The 12,456-nt window shown below is 31.4% G+C and overlaps 1 protein-coding gene across 1 annotated transcript in view; it reads left to right on the top strand.

The window, feature by feature from the left end:
* LOC117109860 (cadherin-7-like) overlaps positions 1–12,456 on the top strand; it is a 17,271-nt gene that overhangs the window by 2,160 nt on the left and 2,655 nt on the right. Inside the window, exons 5-17 of the mRNA XM_033252307.1 lie at positions 178–293; positions 1,325–1,525; positions 2,349–2,498; positions 2,849–2,989; positions 4,242–4,432; positions 5,086–5,215; positions 5,737–5,819; positions 6,799–6,883; positions 7,659–7,778; positions 8,267–8,365; positions 9,579–9,689; positions 11,153–11,336; positions 11,553–11,656. Coding sequence (XP_033108198.1) covers positions 178–293; positions 1,325–1,525; positions 2,349–2,498; positions 2,849–2,989; positions 4,242–4,432; positions 5,086–5,215; positions 5,737–5,819; positions 6,799–6,883; positions 7,659–7,778; positions 8,267–8,365; positions 9,579–9,689; positions 11,153–11,336; positions 11,553–11,656 — 1,715 coding nt within the window. The remainder of the gene's footprint in view (positions 1–177; positions 294–1,324; positions 1,526–2,348; positions 2,499–2,848; positions 2,990–4,241; positions 4,433–5,085; positions 5,216–5,736; positions 5,820–6,798; positions 6,884–7,658; positions 7,779–8,266; positions 8,366–9,578; positions 9,690–11,152; positions 11,337–11,552; positions 11,657–12,456) is intronic.

Below are 12,456 nucleotides of genomic sequence, written 5' to 3'. Positions count from 1 at the left end.
TATATATATATATATATATATATATATATATATGTGCATGTATATTATGTATATATATTATTTCTTAAAGGGTTGCTTGAGAGTATCAATAAAAAAAATAATGGCGTACTTTCGGTACACCGTTTCAAAGAATATGGTTTTTAGATTAAACAATGATCATTTATTGGTTTTTTTAAGGTAACACATCTCTTACTTCTGAATACTTCTCAATTGATCCCGATACTGGCAACATTTCTATGACACAAGCTATTGATAGGGAAAGAAACGCTACATTGGATCCATTGATAGTTAAGGTAAGCTACTCTACTCAATAATGTGTTTTGTATTTAGGGGTGGAGGTTATATGCCTATGCAGGCATAGGAGACAAAATAAACAATAACGAAATCGGTCGACATCACTGTCATTGCCGTTATAGAAATTCCTTTGTTCCCAACTCCATTCACCATCATCATAATAATGTTATTGGATAATTGTGGTGCAATTTTGGAATAATTTAATTAAGTTTAATGTGTAAAATTTCTTAATAATGTTTTATATTCTTTTGTACATCTTATGACTAGATATTGTTTGGTTCTCATAGTCTTATATCCTTGTTATCTTTAATTTATTACTGTATATGTTATTAACACTTGTAACATTGCCAGTGGAACGTGATTTCTGAGTTTTTCAGACAATAAAATTATCTTGAATCTTGAATCTTGAATCTTGGTGAAATAATTTGTGTTATAAATAGGTATATGTTAGTCAAGAGATGAATATTTAAACTATGTTAATAGTTTAATCAATTGAATCGAAAATTGAAGATGAATTATGGCAGGCATAACTAAAAATAGATACCTGTATACATAAGGCACATAATTAATGTGCCTTATGAGCTAATAATTTACCCCAAATCCATTACTTTATATTTATTTATTTTTTGGAAGGTGGTATTGGATTGGATGTCCAATCTATACATACCGGCACAATAATAATTTAGGTAGTGTAACAAATAGCCACAAAATACCCCAAAAAATTATTTAGACACCTAGAAAATGTTAACTCATTGAAACTCAACTTAAAAAAAATTGATAAATCTATTAATGAATTACTAATTAATTGCATTTTTGTAGTTAATTGAATTAAACATTTGAATGGATTTAAATAATTATTTGATTATATTCCTTCAATTATTACTCTATATTTTACTATTTAGAAACCCTAAGATTAAATTATTGAATGAAGTTTTTTAAATAATATTCATTATTTTCCTTTCTTTTTTTGCTGGTTTTTTTTTTTATCCTAATAATTAAATACACTATTTAACATTTTAATTGTATTTAGGCAACACAAGTTGACAACTACCAGAGGGTGGGGAGTGCAAGAATCGTATTCAACGTTATTGATGTCAACGACAACTGTCCAAAATTCCAATACTCTTCTTATACAGGATACGTGTACGAGCTGTGCAGTGTTGGCGAAACGGTTGCTGCAAACGGAACGTTTATGGGTAATCTGATAATTACTGCTTCTGACCTCGATGAGGTGAGATATAGAGATTCGTTTGCTAAAACTGTTAATTCATTGGATGAACTGTTTTTGTTATCAACCAATGTCTGTTTTGTGTATACTACTGATTGCAAATACACATTGCAAATATTGTGTTCTAAAATATTACAATTTACTCTACTCATGAACCCTACCAGGATTTTTTCTGGAACCCTGATCGATGCTGAGTACCATTTCTGGGCATAGAGGAAATCATTAAAATTTTCTCCATACACGAATTTCTGGCGCCGCCACTGTATACACAATCCAGTACTGAGATTGTTTTTATGATAGGGCCATCACAATCAACAACTTCGCATTATGCCTGCAAAAAATAATTTCCACAAATTTTAAAATCACCGATATAAAGTTTATATAAAGTAATCGATATATAGGTTTAATAAAGTTATATAGGATACATAATTACATGTTTTTAAAGTCCAAGAATTTAAGCACATAACCAAAGTTACAAAAGAACAAAAGCAAGCAAGTTTCGTAAAAAGTACTAGGTCTATATTATTGGAAAACCAATAAAATATAGCACACTGATGTTAATGTCGCCATTAGACTAAAACAATTAATTAATGTATGCGGCCAAAATTTCTCAACATTTAAAGGTAATGTTTTTAACTTAGATGTTAAGTAGTTTTTCATTTGTATATTTTAATGCTGTTTTAATGACTGTTATAGTTACCGTATATACTTCTATTCCATGTATATAAGGCATCCTGTTATTTGCACCAAGTTGTTTGTTATAGTTTTCAAATAACAACATGTAGCATAAACTTATCTTATTGACATATTGTTTTTTCAACAACAGATATTTATTGGAGACTTTACAACTGAGAGCGATGAGTTTGTGTTAGAAGTTTCTGATTCAGATACTTCCAGTGCTATCATCAAAGTCAAGAATAATGCGAGCTTAAATTGCTCAATGTATGAGGGCTGTAACAAGGTCTTTAAAATCTCAGTAAGTATAGAGTATACATTTACAATTTCTCTTTTGTGCATATATATTTGTGTTATACAGTTTACCCTCCAAATCAAGACCCCTCCAATTCCGATACTCCTCTACTTCAATTATTATTATTATTATTATTATTATTATTATTATTATTATTATTATTATTATTATTATTATTATTATTATCATCATCACCATTAATATGCTAATAAATGTTATAGGCCTATTACAGCTATATGATAATAACAATAATCAATAATCATATTATTATGCCGAAAATTAATTCAGTGATACTAGTTAAATACCAAAGAATTATTGCCAATAAGTTGCGACTTTCCCTGCCATTTCACCCTCAGATAACAATGACAGACGGTAGCTGCACAGACACGGCAGCCGTATCGATTATGTTAGTAGAAATCAACAATCATGACCCAGTAATGGAACCTACATACAACGTAAATATCCAGGAGAATACAACTTACGAATCAATTATCCAGGTAATATATTTTCGATTTGTCTGTATATTATGTATTTGTGTATATGTATGTGTGTATATGTATAGGAGTATATGTATATGTATATATATGTATGTGTATATGTATATATATATATTTATATATGTATATATATATATATGTATGTGTGTATATATATATATATATGTGTATGTATAGGAGTATATATATATATATATGTATATGTATGGGAGTACATGTATATATGTCTATATATATATATATATATATATATATATATATGTATATGTATATATATATATATATCTGCATATGTATATGTATATATGTGTATATATATATATATATATGTATATATATATATTATATATATTTATATATTTATTATTATTATTATCATCATCACCATTATCATTTATTGTTATTATTATTAGGCCTATTCATTATTATTTATTGTTGGTTATTATTACTCTATCTTATACTATTGTAGAGTTTATCTTTACCATTTTCTCAAGATGCACAATATTTATATAAATTATATGCCTTATACAATACTATATATATATATCATAGTTTAGGCTTCCTGCTTCCATCATTATAACTATTATATATTTGCCTTTCAATAATTTTATAGGCCCGAATTTATTAAATTTATAATATTGCTTAGCATAACTTTTTATCAATTTTTTCAGAGTCTCTTCCGCTTCTTCTTAGTTTTAGTTATGCCTTATGTTTAACTAATCCATTAACCATGGATGAATTAATCAATACTCTATAAAGAACTATAGATGCAAGTGTATCTTGACGTTCTACTCAGTCATTAACCATCAAGTTATATAATGTAGTAAAGAAAACATTAAATATGAGCCAGAGTTGGAGGAAATTAAAAATATAGCCAATAAAAATAAAACACATTTCGGACCTAAAAACAAGCAAAAGTAGCATCCTTCGCCCTTATACGTGAATAGAGACAACGCTAGCTTCACTCACGCAGAACAGAGATCAACATGATAGGTACATATTGTCACGAAGCCTTCCTCTCGGCTCCGTCCGGGATCACACCATAACATCAATAATAGTACTAGACAACCAATTACTGTCTCACAAACACATGTCTTTATTCGCCATGTTTCTTCCTTCTTCTCCTACCTCACCCTCACAGAGGGCGCTATTGCAGTTCCCTTCACAATATCATGTATCACATTTTATAATAAGATACAGTATTACACTTTAAAACAAAAACATGGCTTTCATTCATACATATTCTCTATAGATTATTGCAGCAGACGAGGACTCGGGTCCAGATGGGCAGATTGATTATAGCATCGTGTCTGCTTATTCAAGTAGCTTCGATATCGACGCCACGACTGGAGAAATCCACCTTAAAGATACTCTAGATGCTGAGAAATCTACAGAGTACCGTCTAGTGGTACAGGCTTGTGACAAATCTGAGAAATTTCAAAGGTAAATTGCTCCGTTCCGAAAACGAATCAATTGAAAAATGCCAATTCGTAGCTTGAACCATGGATGAATAAAATAGACTTGAACTGAGCATGTCCGTATCAAGGTCCATCGACATGAACAAACATACACACAACATACTTACTGTATTTATTAGTTTTAACGTTTTATCTTTTGATATTTTAAAGTTACATTTTATTTTTTTTTTATCTTTTTGTGTGCAATGTGTATTATTTTTACTGTTTTAAATAGTTGTTCCCTGCTTTTGAATGCAATTTGTAGATCTTTCTTATTTTTTGGATTTTAAAAGTTAATTAATACCTTTGCTGTAAATGATTTAAGTATTTTTGTATAACAATATAAATCCGCTAATTGGTTTGTGTATCACAGAAGGTTGATGATAAAAGTTATATTCTATAGGTTCTTGAAATTAGAGACAGATATTGAACTAAATGCGGAACTTTATCTATACTAGTAACCTCAGTCAGTTTCTACTGAATATAAAACAGGTACACATTGACATAACGACTGATGCTAACTGCAGCCTCAGTCCTCTACTTACAAAGGCTAGAGTGAATATCAATTTTGTTTGTTTTATTCTATATACAAATCACATGAAATATATTTAACCAATAGAATTGTTATTATATATTCAGACGGTGTACTTTTGCCGACGTTGAGGTGTTTGTTGAAGACGTAAACGAGTTCCCGCCGTTTTTTCTAAACGATGAATTTGAGATATCTGTGTATGAAAATGAGCATTGTACAAACGTGTTTACGGCTATGGTATATATCTCCATTTTCTATCACGTTGTCGATCAGAGATGATAAATTGGGAGACAGACTGTTCTCATATCAAGAAGTCGATTGATTTTCCCCCAATGGATTTTTTTGTTGTAAATTTCTTATTGAGATGTATTTGTAATTGATCAAAATAATATTATGTATTTGTAGGATGACTTTTAAGCAAAAAAAATACCGTAATCATTCGGCAATATCAAATGGGATAGAAAATAGTGAAACAATAAGGAAATAAAACAATAATGAAACAAGATCTTTTGAATTTACACGAATCTGGGAGTTTAGGTAGAAATATTCAATGTTTATTCTGATGTTTTGGCAGAGAACATTCTATAAAGCAATATTCATGTTAATAAAATGTTTAAAAGAATGAAAAATACAAAACGGTGAACGATTTTCTAGATATAAAATAAAAAGTATGTACATTATCCATAATTTTCACGCACGTAATGCTGATAATAGATAATATAATTTTCAAAACAACAATTTGTTGCTTTCCGTTTCAGGGTAACGATAATGATGTTACTGCGAATCTTTCGTATGCGTTAATGGGGCCAGGAAGTGATGATTTCTCAATTAACAGAACAACGTAAGTATTAGCAAACTGAAAATCGGCAAGTGCTGGTACTCTACATACATAAACGATGTATTAATTGTAGTAAAAAATAAAATACAGGATTCAAAAGTGACTTTCATTTTATTACTAATAATAAAAATAAAATATAATAAAATAAAAAAAATTTAAAAACATTTAAAAAATTGATCTGTTTTTCAACTAACACAACAACGTAAGTATTAGCAAACGGAAAATCGGCAAGTGCAGTTAAATTTATTTTTGCTGGTACATACAACAATAAAAAAAAATAAAATAACATAAAATAAAATAAAACAAAACAAACAAAACAAGACAACACAAAACAAAACTACACAAAACAAAATGAAATAAAATAAAATAACATGAGATGAGATGAAGTAAAATAAAATGAAATAAAATAAGATAAAATGAAATAAGATAAAATAACATAAGATAAAATGAAATTAAATAAAATAAGATAAAATTAAAACAAAATATATAAAAAAGAAATTGCTCTGTTGTACTATGGAGCACTTTGCTGATATATTTCAATAAAATTTCATATAGGCCTATGGGTCTGTGTGTATATATAAAATATAAATTGTAAATGCTAAAGAAAAGGAATCTATGAGTGCGAAAAAATACCTTAACCGGGATTCGATCCTGGGATATTCTTCTGTCTATGCTGACGTCTTACCTTGGTCCATTGAAGCTTTCGCTGAAAGTTGGATTCTGATTTGCGCCAGTTGATTACACACTTTACGTATGCCGATACACAACTATTATTATATGCTCATAGGCCTATTCAAAGAAGAGGATGTGTTGTTCATCCCCGAACATTCTGCTGTCTATGCAGATTTTGTCGAGATATTTACTGATTCTTGTGCTGAAGACACCGGTTCGAACATGGTCAGGGCGGGTATTTTGATAGGTTCAGACTAATTTCTAATTTAACTAACTGTAACCAGTGATTAATTTTTATCTTGCTTTGCAGAGGAGATGTGCAACTGCTTCACACGCTGGATAGAGAAGTCATACCAATATATAATTTAATGATTTACGTAAACGACGGTGAAAATGTAAGTGTAGCGATATATTGATAGGCCCTAAATGTTTGCACTTTTACACGGTGTACATGCCTAAGCTAAATCACATTATTGTAATTCTTTAGTTACCAGTATCCAGGAGTTGTGAGTAGTAGTGGACAGATAAGCGATGCCGTCGCTATCGTGTCTAAATATAATAAATGAATGAATGAATGAATGAATGAACTATCTCTTGTCACACGCTTCAGTATCATTAACAGTAGTTTTAAAGCAGCAGTTCTCAAAATTTTCGCCCGACGACTCAAAAAAATGTCCACGGAATTTGTCACGATTATCCAACAGAACATTAATTAATAAACAGATACTCAAAACGGGTTATTAACTGGTAAATAAAATTGAAATGGGCGTATTCGACTGGTTCATTTCGTTTCGTCGGCCAACCAGATTCTATGGGGAACGCAAGGCCATGACGCGCGTGCAACGGATCGTTTTTAATGGCGATCCGTTCAGACTGCCACCGACATTAGGCAGACGATGTCGCGTCCGAGTCGTTTAGCGCTCACAGAGAATTAAGTGAGTGCCCGGCTCTAGTTGAGAACCGCTGTTTTAAAGTAATGCTTAAGTCTAATTTACCCCAAACACGATTACAACACGACAACGACACAATACAGATGCTCGCAGTGTTGAAGAATACAAACTACGCGATATGTCGTTGTCGTGTCGTGCCTGTGTAAATGTGGCTTTGTTGGAAAAGAAGTCATTTTCGTAGATGTGAATAATTGATTCTGTCCTGTCTTGTTGCTAAAAGACTGCTGTATGTAATCTGAGTGTTGTTGTGGAGGATGCTAATGATAACTACCCAGATGTAAATTCCTTGTTTTACTTTGAAATTCAAGAAAATTCTCCGGCAGGGTCAACACTTATATCGGTAAGTTGACTTAAAAATAGTAAATGTAAAATGATATGTTAATCAACATATATACAAACGAGATATAAACTAAATACTGAAAATGTACAGACACAGCAAGCCAGAAATTGGTTAGTCTCTCTTAAAACCGGTGTAATTGTCCATTCTTGTTTGTCAATTTTTGTATTTGTCATTTATATTTTAATAGTTCAATTACCCTTTGTTGTCCTATATTTTTAACGGACTTTTAGTTTAGTTAACTATCATCTGATAATGATAATAATAGTTGTTTTTGTTATTAATTTGTGTCGGGACTTCAATTTTCGTAAAGTAATTGTAGTTAAATTTTAATGTATAATAATTTTACATTTGCATTTTGTTTTTACAATTTTATAATATTTAATATCTGTATTATGTTATTACTTGTCGCACATAGATATAGAGCTATATCATTTTAACGTCAACTGTTTTTTGTCTTCATTAAGTATCTTTTCTGGATATTCACATAGATTAATGCGAGGGACGCAGATGTTGAGCAGAACAAGGCATTGACTTACCATATCTATGATTCGTCGCTCGCTGATCTGTTTTCGCTCGATCCTGATTCGGTATATTTTATTTTATTTTTTATTTAGAATGATGTTTTATTCTTTTGTAGATTAAGTGTTTTAAATTTTAAAGTTTAGGGACTTTTTTGTAAAATATTATATAAGATCTCTTTCTTTGTTTATCTATTATATTAATTGAAATGATTTCTATTCTGTTATTATTAATATATTTTGTAACGTCTTTGTTGTATATAGAACGTTGTTGCTTTTGTACTTTAAGTGAAATAGATTTTATAACATATAACAGGACAATTTTAGTAACACATGTTTATGTACATTTGCAAATTGAGCCTCCGTCCCGTTGTAGAGTCATAGACTGTTATAATTATACACGCAGGGCGAGACGGGCGATTCCATTATTTTCTGTTTATGCGGTAAATTTCCGTGACCTTGCACATTGCTCTTTGATTTTTTTTCGTCTCAAGTTTACCCACCTCTTCCTTAGACCCACCAGATTGAACCCAACACCATTTTATGATGATGCATTCATTAGGTTTTGTGTCTACTGGCCCGGGACCAGGCCGGTAGTAGACACTTTGTAGAGTAAATCCATTGGAGGATTGATGGGATGGGTCATGAACTAAAGGTAAAAATGAAAAACATGTCTACGAAATATTATGCCATGCTAGATAAGACCTGTCCTAGTTTCAGTTAGCAATTAAATTGACAACTCAGAAAGCTGCTAGATCAGACCTGTCCGAAGTTTACTAAAAAGTCACAACAATCTGGTATATACTTGTACAGTTATTCTAGTGAATTGCCAACATAGAATGCATGAGTACATTAAAAGTAGGCAAAAAAAAAAAAAAAAAAAAATAAAAAAAAAAAAGAAACATGTCAAGCAGTAGACACGCTATTTTTAAAAATCCTGCTAACAGACTAACAGACAGATATTTGAGCATCGGTAAATATATACGTCTGTTGGCGTAGGAGGATAAGTATGAATATTGTACAAAAGCTGTTTGCGAATTTATTCGCGCAAATCGAAAGCGTCGGTTCAATTCATCTGATTAAAGTTGCACATTTTTTTTCGCTTCACAAAAAGTAGGACAGTTCGTGATTTCGATAAAGCAAAAAACTCCCATAGAATGTGAATGTGCCTGCACATGAACCGACGCTTTTGATGGGCGCGAATATATTCTCCTATAGTGGAAAACAGCCTTAAAGTTGTACAAAAGCTACAAATTGACGTTATTTTTTTTTTCTATTCCAGGGTATATTTACAACCCGCCATGAAATGGACAGAGAGAACCAGAGTAGCTATAACGTCATCGTAATTGTCAGGGACAACTCTACGGAGCTGTATCTCTACAATCTAACAACGGTAAAAATCAAATATCCAGAGTTATCTCATAGTAACAGTTATTGGTGTCTTTATTATGTGATAACCAAATACTCAATCAAGCTTCTGTAACTTTAAACATTAAATGCAGTTGATACATTTTCCCTGTATTTTAAACAATTTGATGAGCACAATAGGTTTGAGAACCTCTCGCAATAGATACTTTAGAACTGGCCATATAAATTTGCTAGGTCTATGCGTACCATGGGCAGGTAAATAATAATAAATGTTTTTATTGGTGGCCTATACATCAATTTGCGAAATTTTACTTTTTAATTTAATTTTGATGAACTTTATGATCCACTATCAGATGCTGAGCCGTAGACTTGATTTTCGATGTGGGAGGGTGCGTATTGCGAGTGAAGCGGACCTTGAGCTTTGTCTACACTATTAAATTTATTATAAGAAAAAAAGCGTCACATAAAATTTGATGGAACATAGAGTTGAACACGTTCAACTTTTTTTGATACAATTTGATGATATGTGGTATGACGTCATCGTACCCATATATGGGCACATCACATTTTTGTAACATAAAATTTGATAGTGTAGACAAAGCTTCAGGCTTGGTACTTAGTAGCCTCCCAGGGTCCAGGGGCAGAGCCCTGGTTTTGTTTAGGGGTCTCATATAAAACGGATTTCTGAAACCCATAATTCGTAAATATTCTATTTAAATTTTCATTCATTTAAGTGTAGTTAGTTTAGGTTTGTGTGTTACGTCTGTGGGTCTACAAATAACATTGTTCATATTGATTATCTGTAATCACTGAGCAGATAACTTCCAACAAATTTTGTACCACAGTTATTAAGAATCAACGGTTAGAAGAGCTGACAAATGAAATGCAATGCACATTATAGCATTTTGCGATAACTAGGAACGATTTTAGTAAAACCAAGGTTTTAACACTCTTTGAAATTTGGGGTCCAAGGGACGAGCCATTAAAGGGGGGAGGGGGGTTGGTGGTGAATTCTCCGTTAGTTCCGACAAAGTACTGTAGCATTATTTTTGAGGGCCCTTAAAATGAATTTTTGAAACCCATAATTCGTGAATAATCTATTTAAATTTTCATTCATGTGGGTGTTTGAGGGACTTGAAGAAGTAATGTTTTATGTCCTTTGCATCAGTAGACCTACAGATAATATTGTTCATGGATTAATCTGCAGTCATAGGAGCTGATACATTTAATTTCGTACCGTAGGGCCTACCACAGTTATTAAACATCGAATATTATAGCATTTTGCGATAATTAGGAACGATTTTAGTGAAATAATATACGGTAGGTAGTGGACTTTTTGAAATTTGGGGGTTGTGCCTCCGCACCTCCTGCATCCCTTGCCTACTGGCCTATATTATCCCATTTCTGCATGCCATCATCTTCAATGCTTATCTCAGATGCTCCCATACATTATACACAATAGTCTCTTAAACATACTTTCTAATACAGGTTGAAGTCAACATCACAGATGTGAACGACAACCCCCCAATCATCGATAGTCCTTTATGCGGATCAGATTTTCACGTGATGGAAGGGTTAACAGGAGAATTGTTAGGACAAATAGACGCGCATGACAACGATGAACCAGGTTCTATCAATGCTGAAATTTTATATGAACTTTCAGAAATCGGCGGTATGTATGGGAGTAGTGCGATCAGTTACACAAACCTTTTTTTTAAATAACTTTACCAGATGCTTCGCTATACAAAAAGCTTAGTTTAGAATTTAATTTAATTTAATAATATGTTGAAATTAATAATCGGTGTAAAAATAAGTAGGCCTATGTTGATAAAATCAGCAATAACTATAATATTGTAAATAGATTATTATCAAATGTTTCTGTTGGCAGACGCCCTAACTTACTTTCGGATTAACAACTTAACCGGAGAACTTTCCACGACTGAAATTCCAATAGATCGAGAAAAACATAATGAATTTTTGCTAAATGTCACGGTAGGTATTTCATATGCACTAAATAAAGTTTTTGTATGCTTTAAATATACCGATTTTCTAAAAACATGGCTTACTCAAATGTCGATAATGATATAGTAACATAATTATTAATATCCATTACATCATGTACATAATTATAAATTTTATTTAGGCCTATAATATATACGATATAGTGAATAATTATAAATATTACAGTATGTAAGAAATAGTGACGTAATTATAAATATCATTTATAATATTAGAGAGTGTCTGGTAAAACATGTGAAGTTGAATGGGTTTGTTCATATTATTTATATTTATTTGTTTTCAATTAGCAAATATACTTAATTCACTGTAATACTAGTGCGGGTAAATAAAAACACAACTAGGTATTGTTTAATATCAATGATACAAAAGGATGTAACATAAAATTCATACAACGTTGAAAATCCACTGTCACTAAAACGATACAGATCCCTATTCCAAGGCCAAGATGGAGAGGAGTTGAATATCCTTAAGATTGTGTATATGTTTATCTTGTGAAGGGGGATGTTAGAAAACAGAAAAGGGATTAAGTTCGCCGTTTGACATATACTTGGCATATGCACCTTAAGTTAAATAAATAAAAACATAAACAAAAGTTATATTGTATCAAATATTATAATATATATATATATGATATATCTGTCTCTTATACACATCTAGATGTGTATAAGAGACAGCTTTTCCGAAAAACTTCAAACTTTCAATGGAATAACTGTCTCTTATACACATCTAGATGTGTATAAGAGACAGGAGTTGAGCACTTAGTGCAAATTTTT

This window comes from Anneissia japonica, unplaced genomic scaffold (assembly GCF_011630105.1).
Source record: "Anneissia japonica isolate Jap-2015-1 unplaced genomic scaffold, ASM1163010v1 scaffold585_len4108843_cov191, whole genome shotgun sequence".
NCBI classification, from domain to species: Eukaryota; Metazoa; Echinodermata; class Crinoidea; order Comatulida; family Comatulidae; genus Anneissia; species Anneissia japonica.
The sequence above is the reverse complement of the archived record's forward strand: the minus strand, read 5'-3'. Positions and strand labels throughout refer to the sequence as shown.